At 43.5% G+C, this 24,620-nt stretch overlaps 1 protein-coding gene across 3 annotated transcripts in view; it reads left to right on the forward strand.

Moving 5' to 3' along the window:
* Positions 1 to 24,620, forward strand: part of PDE1A (phosphodiesterase 1A) — a 144,779-nt gene that overhangs the window by 41,922 nt on the left and 78,237 nt on the right. The window contains exon 1 of one of the 3 annotated variants that reach the window (XM_081875740.1): positions 5,974 to 6,491. The exons of the other annotated variants lie outside the window; for them this stretch is intronic. Within the exon in view, the coding sequence (XP_081731866.1) occupies positions 6,439 to 6,491 (53 nt within the window). The 5' untranslated portion in view covers positions 5,974 to 6,438. Of the gene's footprint in view, positions 1 to 5,973; positions 6,492 to 24,620 lie in introns of those variants that run through there. 3 annotated transcript variants of the gene reach the window in all.

A 24,620-nucleotide genomic window follows, 5' to 3' on the forward strand; every position in this document is an offset into this window, starting at 1 on the left:
TTGTGATGAAGAGACATTCTTTTCCAGGAGTGGTTCAAGTGTGAGAATGTTCTGGAAGTGCCTCATTGCATCAGGGTTTCCCCTCCCTTCTGTTCTGGGCTTAAATTGGAAGGGAGTTGTGCCTTCGTCTAATGGGAAAGGAAGGAAGCAGGGTGTCTCATTTGTATTTAAAATTTACAGCCTGGCAGAGCTAAGGCCCACCATACAATTATAAAGATTAGGGTTGGGCGACATCTGGTTTTCAACATCACGATATATCATCAGCCAAACATCACAATATAGCGATATATCACAGTGTCTGAAATAAGGATGGAGCTATATAGAGGCATTGGCTGGCTTCACGGGTTTTCCTGCATTGTGATTTTTGCATAGGCAACACGCACACACATCATGATTCGCAATGTATTGCCAGGTAAAAAATTATGAAACAGATATTGCAATATGGGCTTCAAAGCAGTGTGGGATGATATATAGCCCAGACATAATGAAGAGTAAGGTGCTGTCCAAGGCTGCTGAATTTTATTTTTATTTATTTATTAATGTTTGGTTGTAATTAGCAAAAGAATAAAATTATTCACCTGATTTGGAGCAAGTGCTCTATGGTGAGAGAGCCTCAGCAGAGATTTAAAATCACAAAACAAGCAGCAAGGTAAAACATGGAAATATATAGGCTGTTAGATCTTTAAAATAGCCCCTTCTAAATTCCTTTCAAAATTCCCCTTACTTCCCATAGAAAAAGAGACTACACATTTAGTAAGTTTAAAAATGGTTTAGTTACAAACTCTTCAAAGGTCCGATTCATGCGCCTTTCCATACAGCAGCAAGAAAAGACAGGCAGTTTAACTTATTTTCAAAAAGGTAACATATTCTAAATTATTTGTATAGAAACACAAAGACAGCTTGCTAAAGCTATGGGGCCCAAGCATGGAACACCTTGCTCAGACATCCTTTCTGGGTGGGTTCACATGATGGAAGAAAATGAACTAAGGCTTTGGTAATCCTTCTTCCCAAGGCGAGGGGATGTGACCCAAGGGGAACTTTGGGAAGAAGGGAAGAAGCAAGATGCTCCAAGCTTAGACCCCATAGCTTCAGCAAGCCATCTTTGTGACCTAGCTAAGCTTGGAAGACAGCTTATTCTATGGTCTTTACTTTTCCAGCCTCAAGCAGATAATGAACATAAGGGTGATGAGGTGAATCGATTTGTTATTGGCTTTCTCAGGCAACGTGGTAGTGTTATCTCTGATCTTGCAGATGGGGTGGGCATGGAGTCAGAGTGAAATGGAAGAGAGAGCAAGAGCAATTTTTGCCATCTAGTTGGTTCATGACATGATATAAATTGGGTACTTTCTGATTTGTAGTTCAGTCCATTTGCCACTACACTTACGCCAGCTCTCACCTGGGGGTGAGGGGAAGAGACTTTAAGTACATCGGTTGTACAAAATTCTACAAAACTAGCCCATAGCTATACAGTCATTCTCTTCCCTTGGGAAAATAAGCAGCGAAGGAGTGGGAGTAGTTTGGCAGGGGCTTCAGAGGCAACTATTCTCTACACTGCCAGATGCTTTCCTTATCCGTGTTTTGTGATGCATGCTTCCCTCAGCTAATGTCCCTGCAGTTGGCTGACATGAACTTGGGGGAATCAAGGTGCTACGTCCTTCATTGTGCTTGTGCTCAGCTCTATACAAGGCAACAGAAGTTGTTGAAATAGTTCAGATGGCCTGTCTGTCTGGGCCATGGGCAATAATTTGGTTCTCATGTTTTTCATTCTTCTTAATATTGACATTTTAGGCAGCACTTATTTCCTGCAGAGGTGTATATCGGCATTTGCCCTTCACAGTTGACAACAATTGTAGTTTGAGAATGTGAGACTCTTGTGGGAATATAAGGGCAGATTCACACAACCATTTTTAATGTGGAGGACTCACCATGAGGTAATTCCCCCATAATTATTTACATGGTCAGGTAAAGTAGTCTTGTGAAGGCGCTTTCTTGTGTTTTGACTGGCCAAGGAGTTTGAAGGAAAACTCAGCTGAACTCTCACATCAGGAAAAGAATATGGCTGGTAGCTGTATGATGCCACCAGCGTCTCAGTATCTCTTGCCTCCTGAAGAGGATGTCAGGGCAATCTGTGACCTGCATGAGGTAAGGTTTTTGCCACATGTTGTTCCCAGAAGCCATGACAGGAATCATGAGCAACCCATGAGGTCTACATGAGGGAAATATTAAATTACAGTCCAAAATCAAAGTGTGGCTTGCCAAGTATTTGGGTTTCTTCGTTGTTGCTTACTGCATCTCTAGGAAAACCATCAGTTTTGTGGGTTTACATAACAGGTCAAAAATGTCAGGTTTCAATCGCAGGACCACATTCTCTAGGAATGTTTTACAGACCCATTTAGACAGGTTCAGTGTTCAAAACTCCCATTGTTCTAGGCACATTTTGAGACAGGGAATTTTATTAGAGCAAGCAGTTTCTGAGCTCTGGGTGCAGTACTGTGCCTATGATTTCAGATTAAAACTGCAGAGTGGAAGGAAAGGAGGACCTTTTTTCTGCCTCCCCACTTCCAGCTACTTTCTGAAGACTCGAGAATACACCCTCTTAAGAATATTAGGGGGGTGGGCAGGGGAAGGACTAGAACATGTGAAAAAGGAACATAGTATTTTAGCTGCAGTTCATTCATTTTCAGCTTTGTATTCTTGTTATTAAAAAAACGCATCTAGACATTCTGTTGTTGCTCCCATAAGAAGAAGAAGAAGAAGAGTTTGGATTTGATATCCCGCCTTTCACTCCCTTTAAGGAGTCTCAAAGCGGCTAACATTCTCCTTTCCCTTCCTCCCCCACAACAAACACTCTGTGAGGTGAGTGGGGCTGAGAAACTTCAGAGAAGTGTGACTGGCCCAAGGTCACCCAGCAGCTGCATGTGGAGGAGCGGAGACGCGAACCCAGTTCCCCAGATTACGAGACTACCGCTCTTAACCACTACACCACACTAGGTTTAAGGTGCTATTTAGCTCCCAGCTTTCATATCTCTGGGCAGGTTGTAGTCACATTTTCTCTAGTTTTGCCACAGATGACCAAAGACCCTATTCCTATGTTTATTCTGTGGGAGCAATGGCTCTTGGCCACAGCTTGGTAAAGGTAATATCAACATCAGGCAGGGGCGCCGACTTATAAAAAATATTGGGGGGGCCCATACCGGGGTCCTGCCCCAGGATGTTTTCTAAGAGCCGCTCCCGGCCCGTTGCTGCTGCTGCCGCCTGCCTCGTGGCCCCCTCGCCAGCTGAGGGAGGGAGAGAGACCGAGAAGGAGAGAGATGCGTGGTGGGCAAGGCAAGTGCCCGCCGCGCCTCGCCTCCCACCGCCCCTCGTGCCGGCCGCCCCCTCCCCTCCCTTCCCCATGTGCGCGCACTCGCTCGCTCGCTCGTCCTCCTCACCCCAGCTCTTGGCCGTTCGCCCCAGGAACTCGCCGCTGTTGGGGTTGTAGATGAACCTCCGCCACTCGGCCATAGACTGGCTGAAGGGCTTCTTCTCCTCCTTGGCCATAGCGAGAGAGAGAGAGAGAGAGAGAGAGAGGCTGGAAAGAGAGAGGGAGCTCGGCGGTTCGCGGGCGGCAGTTTTTCCCCTGCCGAAACAACAGCGGCTCCTCAGAACCGCTAAGTAACTCTCCCTCAGGCGCCCGGCGGGAGAGCAGAAGAGAGGAAAAGGAAAGAGGGGCTGGGCCAGTCGCACGCACCGAGCAAAACTACTCGCACCGCCTCTTTTACTACTGTAATAATTATTTGTTTTAACTCATTACTGAATGTATTTTAAAAGGTAACTATCGTCAAACAAGGAAAATAAAAAATACCAACATAATTTTGTGATTTTACAAAGCATAATATAACTAATAATTTTCTTAAATTATTGGGGGGGCAGAGCCCCCCCAAACGAATTTTTGAGGGGGCTCGGGCCCCCTCAGGCCCCATGGAGTCGGCGCCTATGACATCAGGCATCTTAGGACTTGTGGGGGAATTTGTCGCCTCAGGGGTTTTTTGGGAGGGGGGAAGGGAGGTGGGGAAATAAGAAGAGCCACTCTACACTGAGCTTGCGCAATGAGCTGATAGAGTTGTACCATATCAGAGATGGGGGAGATATTTTAGAATGCTCCCCTTTGCAAAGCACACACACAAACACTGTCCCTGCATACAGTAAATTATCACACAAGGGAGAGAGCTGCCCTAAACACTGATCTCTGATATGTTTGTTTACTCCATGTGGGAAGGGTTTGTTTGCTTTTTAGGTGGGGAACCTCCTCCTATGGCAGTGAAACACTGCACACACAGGGTCCTGATTGTGGCACCAACAGCAATTGTCCACAGCTGTGCCAGTGAGTTCTCCGATCACTGTCAGGCAGGAGGCACCATTTACATTTCCCACAATGCCCTGTAACACCGGACAAAGCGTTTCATACCCTCCAACGTTTCTCTGATGAAAATAGTGATGTCCTATTCTGTTGTTGTTGTTGTTTTACTTATACCCCACCCATCTGACTGGGTTGCCCCAGCCACTTTGGGTGGCTTCCAACACATATAAAAAACATAAAAAACCATTTAAAAACTTCCCTATCCAGGGCTGGTCTCAGATGTCTTCTAAAGGTTGTATAGTTACTTATCTCCTTGGATCAGGGGTTGCATAACTCCATACCCACATTTCTCTGATGAAAACAGGGACATCCTCAGGAAAAGCAGGACATTCCAGGATCAAATCAGAAACCAGGACAGCTGTAAATCTGGGACTGTCCCTGGAAAATAGGGGCATTCCTCTGGAGGGTCTGGCATTCCTCTGGGGTACTGTGGGGAATAAAAATGGCAGTTGCTACCTTGTATGGGGCCCAGGGTGTGCCTCAGCAATGATGACCCCTCTCTTCAGTACAGTCAAAGCGTACTAGGTGCTGATGGGGCAGGCAGATACAATCATAGAAATGTAGAGTTGGAAGGGACTATGAGGATCATCTAGTCCAACTTCCTGCAATTCAGGAATATGCAGTTGTCCCTGATAGGGATCAAACCTGTAACCATGGCATTATCAGCATCATGGTCTAACCAACTGAGCTATCCAGGCTGGGCATTGACGAGGGGTCAGCAAACCTTTTCAGCAGGGGGCCGTTCCACTGTCCCTCAGACCTTGTGGGGGGCTGGACTATATTTTGAAAAAAACAGAACAAATTCCTATGCCCCACCGTTAACCCAGAGATGCATTTTAAATGAAAGCACACATCCTACTCATGTAAAAACACGCTGATTCCCGGACCGTCCGCAGGCTGAGTTTAGAAGGCGATTGGGCCGGATCCGGCCCCCGGGCCTTAGTTTGCCTACTCATGGCATTGACTAATGTAAGTTTGAAGTTCCAGAGTCTGGAATCTTACCTAGCGCCTCAATCTGTGTAATAGATAGGTGGATTATCTCTGTCGATTAACTATGGTAGCATTAATTCTGTTCCATGCTGACATATTTCTGCTTATGTTTAACATGCCCCATATTTCACATCATGGCCAGACTGAAATGCAGGGTTCAGTTTTGTTGATGAAGAAATCTGGTTAGTTTTCCCCTTTCCCCCCTTCCCTGATGCAAGTCTAGTTGCTCCATTCTGTGTCGTTATGATCCCCCAGCAGCTGCAAGCTCTGCATCCTACTGTGGGCTGTTAGGCTGTGTAAGTGCCAGAAATTATGAGCGGTGGTTTAATATGCATAGTTAGAGCTACACATCAGCCAAAGTGAATAATAGCCAGACTGTAAAATAATTACAACAACGTCTTGAAGAGAAGCCAGGCACAGAGACCAGAGCCATTCGTCTCCTTTAATTTGTATACAGTTCCGTACAACGGCACAAAAAAAAAGGGAAAGGGAAAAAAAAAACTTTCTGAAGGCACTTGCAAAGGGGTGTGTGTGTGTGTGTGCTTGCTGAAACAGCTGGACAACTTTTATTTTGAAGAAAGAGGAGAAGAAGGAGGGGGAAAGAAGAAGTGAAGTCTCCGAACTAACGAGCTTGTTTTACAGTGCAAGGGAACCTCTGCATCAAAGACTTTGACCCGTGTGTGTAAGACGTGTTCTCATGACTGGAATAATCGTAGCACTTTTTCTTCTCCCCGAGTTAACTGGCTGGCAAAGTTTTGCATTTTTCTCAAGCACCTGAGAAGATTCCAAGGCACTTCCCCACTTCGATCGACTTGACTCCAGCGCTGCTGTTAACAGCCTGCATGGTTTGGTCTTGCTCAGACGTTATGTGGTCTCTATGGCCTCACTTTGTTCAACTGTCAGAGAGAGGGAGGGAGGTTTTCCCCAGCACCAAAAAAAAATCCACTGTGTTCTCTTCAGCACAGTAGCTAAGTACAGGTCCCCTGGTTGCTCCCAGGTTCTCGCTGGAACTATTTTCAGGCCAAGGAGATTCCCCCACCTTCATTTAAATGGCTGATTGTGTTACAATTAGGAAAAAGCACCTCCAGAGACCAATCTTTAGGTAAGTAGTGCCATGATCGTTTCTTGGGATCAGAGTAATTCTTCTGAACTTTTCCTCTTGCATCTCTTCTTGCTAACTTGGATTTCAGATGTGAAAGCAAATAAGAGGCTCTGCACAGCAGGAGTCTAAAGTTTAACTCACTCTGCGTGCCAGCAATGTCCTCCCCCCCATAATGATATAGTCATTTTCGTGGAAGTTGGAGTAAATGTTCTGAGACATTTGTTGCAGAAGCTTAAGAGGGAGGAAAACAACAGCAACAACTGAAAAGAGGCTGAAACTTTCTACGAAGTTTTCTGTGGCATTTCCATGCTTGCAAAAGATGCACAGAAACCTTTCTTTTCCTAACGCTTCGCTGTTGCTCGGACCCATTCTGGAACGGTAGAGCCCTCTAAATGTTGTACATTGTTCAAATTTGGCTAGCTGATTATGTTTGTGTGCCAGAAATGTAATGCCTACTAATGACACATGATTTGCAACTTCTGCAGCTCAATGCTACATGTACCTACTTGAAAATAAGTTGCAATGAGTTCAGTTGCACTTACTCACTGGTAAACATGCTTAAGGCTGCAGCCTTAATAGCATGTTTGAAGTAACATGGAAACTAAATGCAATTACTTTTCTTTTTCTCAAAGGAACTATGCAACCAACAAGACCTGATGCACATTTATTCAGTGATAACTCCCATTCATGTGAATGGGGCATACTCCATAGGAAGGAAGAGGGAGATATTTGGTTTGGTTTGCAGTTTAGTGTAGTGTGAACTTACCTAATTTATGTCCAGAAACAGTATGAAACCGAAATGTAGCTATCCTTAGAATTTCACACTTCTCCAAATTCTGCAGAGCAGTTCTACAAATGATGTATAAAACATTGGATATATTCAGGAAAGTGTGCATTTTTGTATGTACATTATATTAGGGGAAATGGCATGCAAAAATGTGTGTACTGAGATCAATGGCACACTGAAATGCTGACAAATTTTCACAAGGACTTTTTCTTTTAAAGTAAAATCACAAACTGTTGCGGAAACCTCGTGAATTGAATTAAAACTGGAAAAATGGGAAACAGAGATAAATGGAAATTGAAAGATTCATCAGTCCCTACTCCATAGTAAGTGTATGTAGGATTGCTGCCGAAATATATAATGGAGTTCTTATAGCAAAAAAATAAAAATCATGAGACAGAAGTAAATTAGGTTATAACTCTGATTCTGCTGTGTAAGTTTAGATTGCAAGAAAACCCACTGAAGTCCATTAAATTATGACTACAATGCTATACGCAGTTACTTGGGAATAATCCTCATTGAGTTCAATGGGATTCCTTATATGCAGGTATTTATCGGAATGGGATGAACACAACCGCTGACCATTAGTTTCCACCCAAAATCAGGCGCGACTGAAGGACATTTGCATATAGTGCAATCCAAATCAAAACACTAGTATATATTCTGAGTACATTTTGACGTGTAAAACTAGGCCAGGGCGGGGGGGGGGGGAGGAAATCTTACGAATGGCAATTATGTTTTTATTGTATGAGTTTCATCTCATTTGTTTATTTTATGGCAAACGTCTTTACACCTTTGCTTTAGGCTTAGCCTGATAAAGTGAGGAATTACATAGCTATATAATAAATATAAAGCAGAACAATCACAGCTAGTTCTGAAGCCTCCTTTAAAACACCTCTGGGAAGAACACGATGACAACAAGGAGATCTCGTTGCCAAAGTGTTGATAAGCTACATGAATGCCAAGTTCCAATGGGCCTCAGAAGGGCAAATGGGGCCGCAGTTTGATAAGGTGTGGATATCTGCCCAGAAGTTAAATTCCAAAGATAAGATCCTTTGCCTTCTGTGTGGACTCAGATAGAGTGTCACAGTCAGTTTGACTCACTGTGAAAGACAAGCGTCCAGTGTTGGCATCCAAGTGTCCCTATTTTCCAGGGACGACTCTGATTTAGAGCAGCCATCCCAGTTTCTGATTTAATCCTGGAATGTCCCACTTTTCCTTAGGATGTCCCTGTTTTCATTGGAGATGTTGGAGGGTATGGAGTTATCTGACCCCCGAGCCATCTGAAGGCAATCCTGTATAGGAGATGCTTTTTAATTTTTTTAACTTTTTTTATATATGTTGGAAGGTGCCCAGAGTGCCTGGGGCCAACCAATAAGATGTCTGGGGTATAAAGAGTAAAATTGTCATTATGGAATGGGACGTCCCTATATTCATCAGAGAAATGTTGAAAGGTATGGCATTGTCAGGGCTGGATTTAGGTTTGATGAGGCCTTAAGCTACTGAAGATAATGGGGCCCTTTTTATGTCCAGCTGTCCTTTGTCAACAACGAACTGTTGCTGTTTTTTGTGTTGAATATATGCTTTATGGTAATTTATGGACCTAGTAGGTATCTAAAGCCATTTGCACATAACAAATAGGAGCCGCAACAACACAAAACACTGTTGCTGTATGTAGGTTTTATTTTATTTGTTTTTTTATCTTATATTTTGGAAATGTACATCCAGTTTATTTTTCTTTAAAAAAAAAATTGGGCCCGCAAGAGAGTGGGGCCCTAAGCTATAGCTTGTTTAGCTGATATGTAAATCCAACACTGGGCATTGTGCAGCTGCAAGTCACATTTTCAACCAACCTTTGCTGCAATTTAGGATTCCATGCTGGCACAGAAGATCCCCCATTCACAAGGCCTTTCCCCCAATTGCTTCAGGCAAGGAAAGGGCATTCTGCTGCATGCAGGGTGTGGTTCAGCCCATTGAAGAGACTGTGGAATCCCCTTACACAGCATTCCTGTACTATTATCCAACTCTTCCTCCAAGGAGCTGAGGTTGTCATGCAAGGTGATCCTCATAACAGTCCCATGAGGTAGGTTATGCTTAAAAATAGAACCACAGAACCGTAAAACTGTAGAGTTGGAAGGAACCCTGAGGATCTTCTCATCCAACCCCCTGCAGTGCAGGAATATGCAGCTGTCCTATACAGGGATTGAACCTGCAACCTTGGCATTATCAGCACCACACTCTAACCAACTGAGCTGACAAGCCCAGGTCACCCACTGAGTTCCATGCGTGGAGATTGGAACCTGAGTCTCTGTCCCACTCCAAGTCCATGCACTATGGAGCGACTATGGAGTTGCGGCACTCATCTTGCTTTCAGGCCAAGAGAGCTAGCGTTTGTCCACAGACAGGTTTCTGGGTCATTTGGCCAGCAGGACTAAACCACTTCTGGCGCAATGGAACATTCCTGGGAGTTAGCCCAACTGAACTCGGTTGAACTATGTAACAATGAACATGGAACTATAAGAGTATGGTAGAGCATGAGACTCTTAATCTCAGGGTCCTGGGTTCAAATCCCACATTGGGCAGAATGTTCCTGTATTGCAGGGGGTTGGACTACATGACCCTCATGGTCCCTTCCAACTCTGTGATTCTATGATCACAGCTCTTGGTCACATTTGGGCTTGAACTCTAATATACTTGAGAATGTGTTCTTAAACTGTACAGGAAAATAATAATAATAATAATAATAATAATAATAATAATAATAATAATACATTTATAATTTGCCAGTCACCCCATACACAGTTAGGCCATGTAAATACCATTGACAGTAAGGGTTTTCAGCAGCCGTGCGATTTGCAGAGTTGCGGCAGCCTCTGTAGGCTGTATTAATTTACATTTTAAAACATCTATCCTGTAAAGGTATCCCAAGTTTGACATGGTTTACAGACGCTTCAAACAAAAAACCTGCACAAAATGACAATTAAATCATAGTCAAATATAAACAGAGCAAAACTCTACTGTGTGACAGCTCCAGTCATAAAAACCCAGTTCAAAAGTGACGCTCTCCTGAAGGTTTAGTTTGGGGCCGGTCTTCAAGGGAAGCGAGTACCGTTGTTTTTTTTTGGGGGGGGGGGCAGGCAGCGGGGTTGCTTGTTCTTACTCTACGGCTTGGTCCACACATGCAGCAGAAGGAGGTGAGAAGGAGATAAGCGAGTCCTGACTCCTGAGGCTGTTGTGGAATGGACAGTACCCAGTGCCGGATTTGCGTATAAGCTAAACAAACTATAGCTTAGGCCTCACTCTCTTGGCCCCCCCCCAAAAAAAAATTTAAAGGAAAATAAACTAGATGTACATTTCTGAAATATAATATAAAAAACAAATAAAATAAAACCTGCATACAGCAACAGTGTTTTGTGTTGTGTAGGCTCCTGCAATGGCCTGCTAGCCTGCTCCCTAAACTATCACTGGTTTGCTCATTTCTCTATTAGGGTGCCTACATTCTGCATGTGCAAATGGCTTTAGATACCTATTAGGTCCACAAATTACCATATAGCATATATTCAACACAGTGGCGTAGCGTGGGTTGTCAGCACCCGGGGCAAGGCAAGTAATTTGCGCCCCTTAACCCGTGGATTTGCGCCCCCTAACCCGTGGATTTGCGCCCCCTAACCCTACCCCTAACCCTAACCCCCAGATGTTGCGCCCGGTGCGGCCGGCCCCCCCTGCATCCCCCACGCTACGCCACTGATTCAACACAAAAAACAGCGACAATTTGTTGTTGACAAAGGACAGCTGGATATATAAAGGGCCCCCTTATCTTCAGTAGCTTAGGGCTTCATCAAACCTAAATCCGGCCCTGACTGTACCACTTCAGACAGCAGGTAGAGGAAACATTTTTGAATGCTCCTTTCTTTGAGGGGATAAACAAACAAACAAACAATCAATCAATCCTGTAAGTAGTATTGTTGGAAGTAGGCTGGGCTAGAATCTAGATTTGCTAGCTTTTTACTTGCAGGGAGTCCACTCGACCATCTCAGGATCCTGCTGAATTTGTCACTCAAACCATGCCATGCCGTGTTCTGTAAGCTTTTCATGTGTTTGTGTGAATTTGCAAAAATAGATGTGAGCCAACATTTCATCTGAATGCACAATCCCAGCCAAGGGGGCCAACTTGATTCACCCTGATGAACTAGTCCCCAAGCATTCCAACATGTTTTATAGCAGGTTTCAGGTGTGTACGTTTATAACTTCCCCTGAATTTTACAGATTGGACAGATCTGCTGACTGATGCATCTAAAACAGGGATAGCCAGTATCATCTCTGATAGCCAATATCAAAGCATCCCCGCTCCTATCATCTCTGAGCATTGGCCATGCTGGGTGGAGCATATGAAATATGTAGTCCAAAGCATAAAGGCAGCACCACATTGACTATCCCTTGACCCACAGTATTGCATGGTACTTTTATTGAGTTTTATTGCATTAGCTTTAATTGTTTTAAACTGGAAGCCATCAACTTAAACGGAAGTGCACCTTACAAATTCACTTAATACTGATATTGTTGTCAATGGCGATAATTATGACCAGGGATGTGTTGTGAGTCTGGGGCTACTGCATAAGACAGAAAGTGGTTGGGTAGAGGAAACAGGTGGTGCAGATTCTCCCTTGCAAGAGTTACCAAAGGAAAACAGTCTTGAAATAGAACCACTAAGCTAGACGCGGGTTGGGGAATTCTAGAAAAGAAAACTACAGCACAGATACTGTAGTTATTTCCCTCTTGTGTCTTTTGTGGACTAGTGCAGCTCAATTGCTTCTGGACTGTGGTTTGAGAGAGGCAATTCTCAAGTTCCCCAAAGAGGACCTGGGTGCTATTTCATAGTAAAGGTAAAGGGACCCCTGACCATTAGGTCCAGTCGTGGCCAACTCTGGGATTGCGGCGCTCATCTCGCTTTATTGGCCGAGGGAGCCGGCGTACAGCTGCCGGGTCATGTGGCCAGCATGACTAAGCCACTTCTGGCGAACCAGAGCAGTGCACGGAAATGCTGTTTACCTTCCCGCTGGAGCAGTACCTATTTATTTACTTGCACTTTGAACTGCTAGGTTGACAGGAGCAGGGACTGAGCAACGGAAGCTCACCCCGTCGCGGGGATTTGAATCGCCGACCTTCTGATCGGCAAGTCCTAGGCTCTGTGGTTTAACACACAGCGCCACCCGCGAAGGGGCATCAACAGCACAGAACATTTAACCATCACCATTCTGCAACAATTCCAGAATGTCACTTATGTCACTGCAAGGCACCCCTGTCTTAACTTCTCCCACTCATTGGATACTGTTATCACCAGCGATGTACCCAGGGGTTGGCGAAATCGGCCCCCTACCTATGTGTTTCATGACAAGATCAAACATGGGAGAAGCTTCCTGTTCTTCTCTCACCAGAGCACAAGTTTTGCATTTATTTATTTTTTCCTTCCTCCTTGCCTTGCCCTCACTAAGGATATTTTGAGTACTTGGTCCACATAAAACCTAATAATTTCTAATGTGGCTATTGAGGGAAAGTGATTTTTCCCCAAGGCGGAGGGGCGATGGTGCTACAGCTCCTTGAGGTCAGGGTGCGGGGGGACCCCTCTGGTTATCACAGACTTCAGCTGCAATATGACAAGCCAGTCTTTGCAAATAAACGAAAAGCCTTTTCAAAAATACCTCTCCCCGTTTGCCACAGTTATGGCTCATGTTAACCAAATCCCTCCTTTGCCACTCTTTTGCTACACTGTGGACTCAGCTACATTAGTCCCAAAACAGCGTTTTGAATGCGTTATAAACATGCAACTTCAGATGGCGCTGAAGTACAAAAAACCCCCACTATGCGATTTTCCATAGCGTGTTTTTTTCTTTTGTTATAACGACTTAATTTCTGACTTATTTATAGTGGTTCCCTCCCCCCTTGTGTAAATCCACCCTGTCTCTTCAGCTGATACATGATGTGCTTTATTGATGGTCTCTCTGCTGAGTCTAGCAAGTGTGGTGTAGGCACAGATTAGCTTTGACCAACCTGTAGTCCAATGTTTTGGACTACAACTCCCATCAATCCCAGTCAGCACTAGTTGGGGTTGATGGGAGTTGTAGTCCAAAACCTCTAGAAGGCACTAGGTTGGGGAAGACTGAAATTGGACTGTGGAGACTAGGATTGAAGTCCCCACTCAGCCATGAAATTCACCTGGTGATTTTAGGATACTTGTTCTCTCTCACATACTAAGATCCAACACCAAGTTGTTGTGAGGACAAATTGAGCACAGGAGAGGCCCATGCACTACTCCAAGGTCTTTGGAGGAAGGGGAAATTTTAATGTGTAATGAAATCACCTGAGGGTACTGTAGTAAGGTTTCAGAGGAGGAAGTACTTGAAGTGGAGCCATCTGCAAGCTATTTTGTACACAAGAGATTGAGGAATACACTTGTGCTGCATGTAGATTGATCGGAGACTGAGATAAGAACAGCTGAAAAGTAAAGGAGAAGTTTGTTTTGGCACCTTAAGAAAAAATTCAGATGCATTTGAACAGCTGCCCAAACATTTGCATTTCAACCTCTTAATTGTTCTGCTGCAAGGTGAATGGCAGGATGATCCCCGCAAATATGTTGAGGGAAAACCAACTTTAATAGAATGGGATTTAGAACAGATTTGCAAAACAGGGAAGCACAACACATTTCTCTATCCCCCCCCCCCGCATATGGTTTGAAAGGGCAGCGTTAATAGCTGTCAAACACAAGATTAGCTCAGTATCAGGTGTTCCATTGTTTACTGTTAGGGACTGAACTTTCGAAGTGGCCTGAAATGGCAAAAGCAGGCAATGTTCTGATGAAGCTGAATGTTGTACTTAGTGGGCAGCTATTGCTTTTTCAAAAGACACTGGGCCTGAGTCTAGGCAGTGGAGCAGGTTGAGTTGTTATAAGTTGATTTCTCTCTCAGATGTAAAAGTATTGTATACATTCAACAGCAGGGGTAGAACTTGCCTGCTCTCAGTGATTTTTATTATATATGGGGGAGATTAACTGTATGAATGAATCCAGTTCACTTATACACCCCATATTCGCATGTAGCACTGGAATTCAAGGGGAGAGAGTGTGTGTAACATTTCTGTCCCAAAAGGAATGTATGAACAATTCTTACATCAAGAGATGGATGGGGCCGATCCTCCAATTTAAATGTTAGCTATATGTGTGAATACAGGGAATGCACATACAGCAGACAGATAGGGACAACAGCATGTGTAATTTGGAGCGGGGGTTTGGGGCCAGTGGAGTTGTCCTGCTTCCCCTTTCCCCATGTGGAGGAAAATTATATATGTGTGGAGAATCATAGAATTGCAGCGACAGGGTCCTTCCACCTACATACCCCACAAGTGTCCCGGAAAAACTGGGACATCCCATTTCCTCCCACGAGAGCAAGGCAGCCATTTAAGTCGCTGTGATCTTGTGCAAGTTGGTGCCGTGATCTCACCCTGAAAAAGCACATTGGTTTCCACAATTTTCTACAGCACCCCAAATGCGTGTTCTTTGGCACCGTGAGAGCATGACCCTGAAAAAAGCATGTCTTTTGCACTCCATGATCTCGTGTGGGTCATGTGACTTGTGCGGGAGCATGGACGAGAAGACGCACGTCCTGGTTTTGGGACTCAACATGCTGAAGGGTATTGCACCAACACAGAGGGCACATAAACTTCTTCAGGGACTATTAGACATGGTGGGACCAATGCGTCCCCCAGCAACATGCGACTGAGTACCAGTTGTTTGGGAGCGATGATGGAAGAAAACAATTGCCTTTAAGGCCTGCTTGTGGGTTTCCTGGGGGCACCTGCTTGGCCACTGCAGTGAGACGCTGGATGTTGGACCAGATGGACTTTGGATCAGAATCATCCAGGTTATTCTCATGTTTACCTAATGGCACAGTTTCACACAGAAAGGATCTTTGAGTGGATTCTCCTCTTCCGCTGAAGTGAAAATGAAGCTCCTGTTCCCATGTGTGCATTCGTGTACCCTACCCACAAATGACTGCTGGATCAGAATATGCTCAGAAACTCATCAAAGAATTCAGTGGACAGCACGCCTAATCCTCAAAGTGGTTGGTGAATGCATATCCCATTCAGGCCACTATTAACAGTGCTTTTAAGTCATCACAAGAGAACAATAAACGGAGGGTTGAGGCAGTGCTAAACGCTATTTGGAGTTCACAGTGCTGCTTCTAAAATGTTGTATATTTTTCCCACTAAACTAGCTCGTACTGTAGCATGCTTTATTTAATTCTTGAAAGTTTCCTTCTCCTTTTATGTACATTTTAAAATGTTAATAATGGAAAAAATGACACAAGCTGTCTAGTCACCTAAGAATGATTATGTTAAATTTACCATTTTGAAAGCAAGTTATGCTATAAATAGTGCAGGGCATGAATAGAAACTCAAATGCTACTAAATTGGTGCCCACTGAGGATCCAAACAACAACAAAAAGATTTTGCAACCCACAAAGAACCCAGGGGAAAAAACCCCTATTTGTAGAGAAAATACTGTCCATTATTGTCACAACAGGAAAAAAAAAATCAAATGGAGCTGTTCTGGTTTTTCCATAGAGTATAGAATTCCTCCCAAAGCTCTGATTCGAAAAATAACTTGGTCTGGAATGGCTAGGCAATTGCATATGCTAAGACTGACATTTAATAGCAAAGAACACTGGTATGACCTTTCAAATGCTGAGCTTAATACATGTTAAATATGCCTTCTTTATTGTGATTGGAAAGAGATGTGGGATTCTGCATTGGCTGTCTTTCTTTGCTAGTATGCAAAACAGAATGAAAGAAAGTGGGTCTTTCAAGTGCTTGAGAAACAATGGAAATAATAATCTTTCCTTTCATCCCTACAAGATTAATGATGAAAAACCATTTACCCAGGAAGGCATCCTAGATATTCAAAGTGCTGCAGCTGCTACTTATTTTTTAACAAATGTGCCATTATTTTTTTAAAGCAATCACAGAGCACAAAAATGTTTTCCATTAACTGAACTAATTATTTTGACATTATTAGTACAAAAAGGTGATGAAAGGGCAGGCAAGAAGGAGCCTCCACACTGAAATGGAGAGGATATATGCAAACTCCATAGCAAACCCAAGTAAATATATTGAAATGCTGTCCATTTGAGCTGTGAATCAAGGAAAATGTCCATTCTGATGGGGAAGAGAATCAGATGGACTGAAAATGGATTTCCTTCTCCTGCTTTCCATTGATTGTCATGATCTGAAGATATTGGCAGATGAATTGTGGTTGAATTTTCATTGAGAGGGAGTAGGATGGTGAGGATCATAAACGATAAAGAGATGATTGAGAGAACCATTTAATTTAACCATTGCCACATATTACCAGTGGACATTTTCCAGAGAAAGTTATACATTCATGAGATACATGAAATGGTTCAATATAGCTTCTAGTGTTCTAATGAGTTTAGAAAGAGAACATAGCATTTTATGGTACCAATAGGGAAAATTTCATTTTGTTGTGCAGTTAGCAGAGATAGAATAGCTGTCTGGGTAATTCTGATCACTGTAGCATTGCAGTGAAAATAGATGAAATTCAGCACTGGCTCCCCATCAGCAGACATTCGCTGGCGTGCCAAAAGTTTGTAAGATGAATGGGTACAGTTTAGAGCTGAAAAAGGCATTAACAAAAAAGCTGGATTCTGACAGTGTTATGGCTACGTCTTCTTAAAAGTGAAAAAAAGAAGACATTTTAGGACATAATATTGGGGAAAACAGGGAAGAGTACAAATATATACAAAAGGGTATATATGAAACTTTGAAAAATACATTTTTCAGTCAGAGTAGCGTACAACATAGTTCCAGTTACAGATAGGTAGCCGTGTTGGTCTGCCATAGTCAAAACAAAACAAATTCCTTCCAGTAGCACCTTAAAGACCAACTAAGTCAGTTCTTGGTATGAGCTTTCGTGTGCATGTATCTGAAGAAGTGTGCATGCACACGAAAGCTCATACCAAGAACTGACTTAGTTGGTCTTTAAGGTGCTACTGGAAGGAATTTGTTTTGTTTTAGCGTACAACATGTCAAGATAAAATTTCGCTTAGATATATGCAAGGCTGGCCTGCCCATGAAGCAAAGTGAGGTGGCAGATCTGGACCTGAGGAGCATGCCGCTCACCTCCTCCTTCTACATGGGTAGGCCTCACATGTCCTCCCCCTCCTCTGCCCCTCAAACCACCACCCTGCTCTGCTTTCCCCTCCTCTTCTGCCACAGACAGGCCACAGCACCGCCACCGCCATGCTGCCACCGCCGCATCTGCTGTTGTGGGCATGTGGGCTTGGTGCACCCATCGCAAGGGCAGGGTGCACCCATGGCGGGGTGGCAGCAGAGCACGCCCATGGTGGAGTGGGTGGCACTAGCAGGGCATTTTGCCTCAAGTGGCAAAACATTCCAGGCTGGCCCTGTATAGATGCATTTTTCACAAGAGGGAGCCAGTGAAATAACATGTTATTGGGGAAATGCATGTTGGAGTGATATATTAGGTTCGAGATTCTGAACAAAAGGGACAGGAAGAAGAGTGAATTTTGTAAAAGTGTGAGGAAGTTACAGAAACAGGATGTGAAGGATTTGGAGCAGGTGGGGAATAATGACTCCTGGAAAACAGCACCTATCAAAACAGCTTTCTTTCCTTATTTTTAATAGGCAGCTGGGCAACAGAAAGGGGAACAAGGACATTATTTATCAGTAGCATCCCACACAGAGAAAAAATTAGAATATCTGCCGGTACATCATGCATTAAGCATCTCATATTGTTGCCATGTCATTTCCTAGTGTTTTGCCAAAACAAAGCAGGCGTTGTAATGTTTGCCCCTCTTGACTTCTGTGTCAATCTGTCTGGCATGACAATTTTGATGAATGTTAAGTGTGAGTGTGACTCTTCCACTGAAGGAAGACTGATCCATTCTCATAGTCTAGAAGATCCTCCTTCCCGTTCTGTACAAAACTTGTACTTTATCTGCATAATGCCTTGTGTGCTTAGAAAATCACGCTATTGAGAAAATATGCAATAGGAAGTGCTGATTTGAATCAAGCTCAAGGACAATTGGCAAAACTTTCCCCTTGATTGGCTGAGATCCAACACCCCTCGTCTCCTGTCCACTCCAATCAATTTTGGGGGGTTGGGAGAACTCCTAGGACAGATTGGGGGGTGCATGGGGGGAGGAGAGGGAAGGGAAATTCCCTTATGCATGCAGAAATCCTTGACAGACAGAACAACTTCATTGAATACAACCTGTTAATGTAACTTTTAAAAATAGTGAATATAGTTTTTTATATTTTCAGATTTCATAGCCCGCTGCAATGCACGTTCTGTTAAATAAGTATACACATGTATTAGCAGCTATTCTTTCATTGTGATTCAGGCCTCGTTTCTTGGTAGAGCCGAGGGTGAACACCACTGAACTTGTTATTTGCTCACTTCATTATTCATCTCTGTGCCTTGGAAAACCTTGCCGTAAGCTCTAAACAGTGAAGAATTACTTGACCTGTTGACCTCTCCACCATAATGAATCCTGTGTTTTGCTCAGGTTTTGCATGTAGTATTGGTTGTTGCAACAATCTATGAAAGGCATGTAGACACATTAGCAGTGGGACAGCATATTCCAATTACCCCTGCCATAAACAGAGGGGCACTCTATTAAATATAGTCTGAATTCAGCAAGGATAGATACATTCTGGCAGCCAGTGCAAATTTCCCTCTCAGACTCAATCCAACAGCCCATTCAGGTATCCTTAATATGATTTACCACCAGGACATCTTAACCAACCTCTATGGACATTTATAGTGATCTGAAATCTCCTGAGGAATCCCTGCTCAAAGTGTACCCATATTCTGAAATGAGGTTGGTGTGTACAAAAAACAGGATCTTCTCAGTGATTACTCCTCATTGTATCACTCCTGTTCAAATAAACTTACCAGGTTCATTGAAAGAAAAGAAAAAACTCTTTTGAGAGAACTTACAAAATAGGGTAAGGCATTGAGATGGGTGAGGTTCTAGCCGTGGATTGCAAGCTAGTGTTGTCAATCAGCAAAATCCAGTGCCTCTTCTCCCTCTTCGCTTCCTGGCATTCTCCTTATACGGTACTGTTTTGCACTGTTGGATCATTTTGTAGTCAGTCTATCTGTCGGTTTAGAGCTTCATATCTGTTCAAATGAGTCCCAATTGATTTGGATTGATCTGATTTAAATCGGACCGATTCAGAGCTGATTTCAATCAGATTTGATTTGGGATTAGGCTGAATTGGTTGCCTAACCCTAATAATTATGTGTTGGCAATCACATTCTCCCAAACCCATGGGAAAGGGACATACTACCCTGTCCTGGCCACAACTGGGAGTCAGCAGGTGTCATGATGGACACCTGTGAGGAGCACCAGGCAGCCAGAGTATCAGGACCTTGGATAGCTCCAAGGAGACAACTTGTTGTGGTGGAGTTTGGAGGCTTAGAGCCAAACACTCTACAATCTCTGCCTTGTGTGTTAGTCATCATTGGGCTCAATTCAAGGTGCTCACAGTGATGTTTAAAGCCCTACGTGACTTAGGCTCCAAATATCTGAAACACCACCTCCTTCTCTGCAGATCTCCTCAGCAAAGGAGGCCCTCTTGGTAGTTCCACCACCCTCAGAATGTGGTTGTGGTAGCCTGGGAGAGGGCATCTCTGGCAATTCCTTGGTTGTGGAATTCCCTCTCTAAAGAGATACTTTCAATATACAGTTTTCATTGTATGCTAATGATGCAACTCCTTACACTGACCTTTGATATGTGAGGTAGACATTATGTTATGTGAAGGGCAAGCAAGATGCACTACAAAACAGTTAGTTAACCCAAAATGCCAGTCCTTTAACATACACAACCCTTTAAAAGTTAAGTTACAATATTTGTATGTCTCCACTTGAAGTCAGGTTTAATCTGTTTTTCGTTTCAATCCAAGATTTTCTAGCACAGCACATAAATTAGCATTCTTCCAGGGGGTTTTCTGCAAATTTACCTCAGGATTCACACTTTCATAGCCAAACAAATGCTAACAATATCAGCGGGTTCCAGCAAATGTCACCTGTCTAAGTTTCCACGTGGCTTTCAGATGGAAGTTTTGTTTATTTTATTAGATTTGAAAGCTTTATTGCATCATTTGGCTGAAGTGTTCCTTCCCTATGCTGCAAAAGCAGATTTGGCTGGCATTTCTCAATATTACAGCTTTTTATGCGAGAAGCTGAAGGCTAGCATCTGTACATTGTACAAAACACATGGTCTGAATTATGTGCATGCGCCACCATTTCTGGTGCAGCAGATGATGTGCTTGGTTAAAATGGGGGGGGTGTGTGGAATGGAAGAAGTTTTGAAGGCTCTCCCAGACATTCAAAGAACAGAAAGTAGCGATTATGTCATTGAATGGATTCCAAATCATATTAAAACATGTCAGAAAATAGTTAAGGGGGGCATAGGAGACTCCACTGGTAATGTGGCTCCCAAAATTGTTATTTTTTAAAAAATACATCCATCCCAATCCAATGGCTTTTCATGCACAATAGAATGCCATTGCAGAGAACCTTTGGCCTTCCTGATACTGCTGAACTAAAACTCTCCTTAGCTCCAGGAAATATGGTCAATGGCTACCCCTGCATTACACAAACAGCACTCCATCCCCTAACGAGGGCTTCGTCCTTCACTTCATTATTAGAGACTCCCAACTCCCATCTAGGTAAGCAGCAGAGACACTGTTGTTGGAAGGGTGTGCTTCCATACCACCATAGGCACTGCTACTGGAAATGCGTTAACATTTCATACTCAGATTCATCTTGGAGGGCCTTCTGGCGAGAAGGGAAGTTACAGGGAACCAGGCAGAGGGCCTTCTGAGTAGTGGCGTCCTCCCTGTGGTATGCCCTCCCATCAGATGTCAAGGAGATCAATAACTATACAACTTTTAGAAGACATCTGAAGACATCTTTACATTAGAAGACATCTGTACAGGGAAGTTTTTAAATGTTTGATGTTTTATTATGCTATTATATTTGTTGGAAGCTGCCCAGAGTGGCAGGGGCAACCCAGTCAGGTGGGTGGGGTACAAATAAAATTATGATTATGATTATGGCCATTTGTGGCAGGTGACTAAATGCATTGTCTATCCTGTTATTTATTCAGTGCCCATTTCCCCCCTCCCCTAGGCAGTATGATTATATTTGACATGTTAGCTAGAAAAGTATTTCAGGGTGGCTAAGCATGCTTTTTTGGGGGCATATATATATATATATCTTAGTACAAGTATATTACATGTCCCTTTTTCTGGTCACAGTCCAGAAGGATAAGAGATAACATGTGAAGTTGAATGCCGTTTGCTGCTATGGAGACCTGATGTAAGGCTCTCCATAGTGAGTCAAACTGGTTAATTATTGGAATGCCGATAACTGCCTTTTGTATTCTGTGGTCTGTATCTTAATCTGTGCTTGTTGCTGTTCTATATTATCTGCAAACCACTTCTCAGCTAAGATTTGTGTGTTCCTGGCATTGGGCAACCGGGACAGATTAAGGGATTCTGCTGGTTTACTGCCTGCCTTGCTGTCCAGCAGTCTCCCTGCTGGAACTGACAGAGCCAGTCTGGAGGTGGTGCTGAAGACTTCCAGACCACTGGTACTGGGGGATTTCAACATCCATGCCAAGGTGACTGGCTCCGAGGTGGCTCAGGAATTCATGGTTGCCATGGCAACCATGGGGCTGCCCCAACCTGTCATTGGCCTACACTTGTGGCAGGCCACAGTCTGGATTTTGTTTCCTCAACTGGACTGGAATAGGGTGATCTGAAAGTGGGGGCTATTGACATAGTCAGATCACTTCCTGTTCCGATTTAGGCTTTCAGCACCTTTCCCCCTCTGCAGAGGCAGGGAACCTATTAAGATGGTCCACCCTTGGAGGCTGATGGATCCCATCAGTTTCCAAATGGCTCTGAGGGATTTTCCAGCTGATATGATTGACTGACCTCTGGAGCATCCAAACAGCTCAGGCTGTTGACACGACTGCCCCTCTCCTACTTTGTGGAGCCCATTTGTCTCCCCAGTATACTCCAGAGATTAGGGTGAGGAAACAAGCTGGGAGACAGCTCAAACATGAGTGGAGGAAAACTCCAGTTGAATGCAATTGAATACTTGAGAGGGTTCATCATTGAGCCTACCTAGTGGCAGTGAAGGCAGCAAAGAAAACATACTTTGCTGCCTCCATTGCATCCTCATTTTGCTGTCCAACAGAGCTTTTCCAGGTAGTGTGTGGCCTGTGACAGTCTAATCTGAAGGTAGAACCAATGGTAGCTTGCTATGAATTGTTTACAAAACATTTTAAGGATAAAATTGCTTGCATCCACCAGGACCTTGACTCTCCTGTTACAGCAAAGAGGTGCCCAGAGCACTGCCTAGTCCTGTTATGTTGGATGAGTTTCAGTTAGTAAGGCTCGAAAATGTGGGCAAGGTGCTTGGCTTGTTTAAGGTGACCACTTGCACTCTGAACCCTTGCCCCTCTTGGCTGATAAAAACTAGCAGTGAGAGGACAACTGACTAGGGCAGGGAGGTGATCAATGCCCATAGCTGTCAAGCGTCCCTTATTTGGCGGGACAGTCCCTTATGCTAGCGCCATGTCCCGCTGCTGTCCCTTATTGATGATGTCCCTTAAATAAGCTACTGAAGGTAATGGGGCCCTTTCTATGTCCAGCTGTCCTTTGTCAACAACAAATTGTTGCTTTTTTGTGTGTTGAATATATGCTATATGGTAATTTATGGACCAAATAGGTATCTAAAGCCATTTGCATGCAACAAATTACCGTATTTTTTGCTCTATAAGATGCACCAGACCACAAGACGCACTTAGTTTTTGGAGGAGGAAAACAAGGAAAAAAATATTCTGAATCTCAGAAGCCAGAACAGCAAGAGGGATCGCTGCCCAGTGAAAGCAGCATTCCCTCTTGCTGTTCTGGCTTCTGGGATAGCTGCACAGCCTGCATTCACTCCATAAGACGCACACACATTTCCCCTTACTTTTTAGGAGGGAAAAAGTGAGTCTTATAGAGCAAAAGATACGGTATGTATTTTATCAAAGTAATTGTTGATCCCTTATTTTGCCTGCTGATCCCTTATTTTCGAGGCTGCTGGTCCCTTATTTTCAAATCTGTAAGTTGTCAGCTATGTCAATGCCTCCTTGCTAGAGTGGATCGTCCCTGCCTGCTTGAAGGAAGCAGTGGTAAAACCACTCCTCAAGAAACCCTCCTTAGATTGGGAAAATCTAAGTAACAACCAGCCAACCTTGCTTCTTGGGCAAGATTCTTCAGCAGGTGGTTGCAAACCAGATCTAGTCACTTTTGGAAGAAACTGATTTTCTAGATCCATTTCAGTCGGGGTTTAGGCATGGGTTTGGCACAGAAACTGCTTTGATCATCTGATGACCTATGTCAGGAGACCGACAGGGAAAAGGTGTCCTTGTTAATTATCCTTGACATCTCAGCAGCTTTCAATACTGTCAAATATGATATCCTTCTCCTTCTTCTTGGAACAACTTTTCATTGCATTTTGTAAACAAGGATCACAGGAATTATAAACGATATGTGTAAATCTTCTCATGCCATTTGCAGTATATTTGCAGTAATATCTACAACACATGATTTATTATTAGTGTTCAATGTAGAAGTTCTTGGTTCACAAACTGGTCTAAACAAAAACAAGGGGAAACAGGATAGAACAGAGTTAACAGACAATGTTAAACCTAGCTAAGCATCTAATGAGGAGCCCTTGTGGGTGTGTTTAGATTAAGTTTGAGTAATAGTAATTTTCCCTCTTATGTTACCAATGAAACAATATAAAAGGTCGGTCTATTGATGAATATTGGGCTCCAGATTTGGCATGTTCCAGCCTCCTTCCACTACGGGGAAGTATAGGAGTCTGGGTCTTTTTGTGGGCGGGGGGGAGTAAATGAATTAATTTTTTTCTGCCACTTTCATACCTGGTTGAGCGGGATCAAATTTGGCAGTAATTGGAATAGAAACAGCAGTTTCGGTAGGATCATCACTTTTACCATTGCTAATCTGTATGAGAGAGTAAAATAGAGTCTGTTAAAGTTTCTTGTTATAATTATTCCTAAGTATCTAAGCTTTTTGTGGCAGAGTCTATTGAGTCTAAAGAGTTCTGTGAGTGCTTTTTGGATCTTGAGTGGTACATTGAAGCATAACGCTTCAGATTTTGAGAAGTTAACCTGCAGGCCTGATAGGGTTGCAAAGTTGTTAAGATCTCAGAATATTGCTG

Source organism: Podarcis erhardii (assembly GCF_964252035.2).
Source record: "Podarcis erhardii genome assembly, chromosome: 1".
Classification (NCBI taxonomy): domain Eukaryota; kingdom Metazoa; phylum Chordata; class Lepidosauria; order Squamata; family Lacertidae; genus Podarcis; species Podarcis erhardii.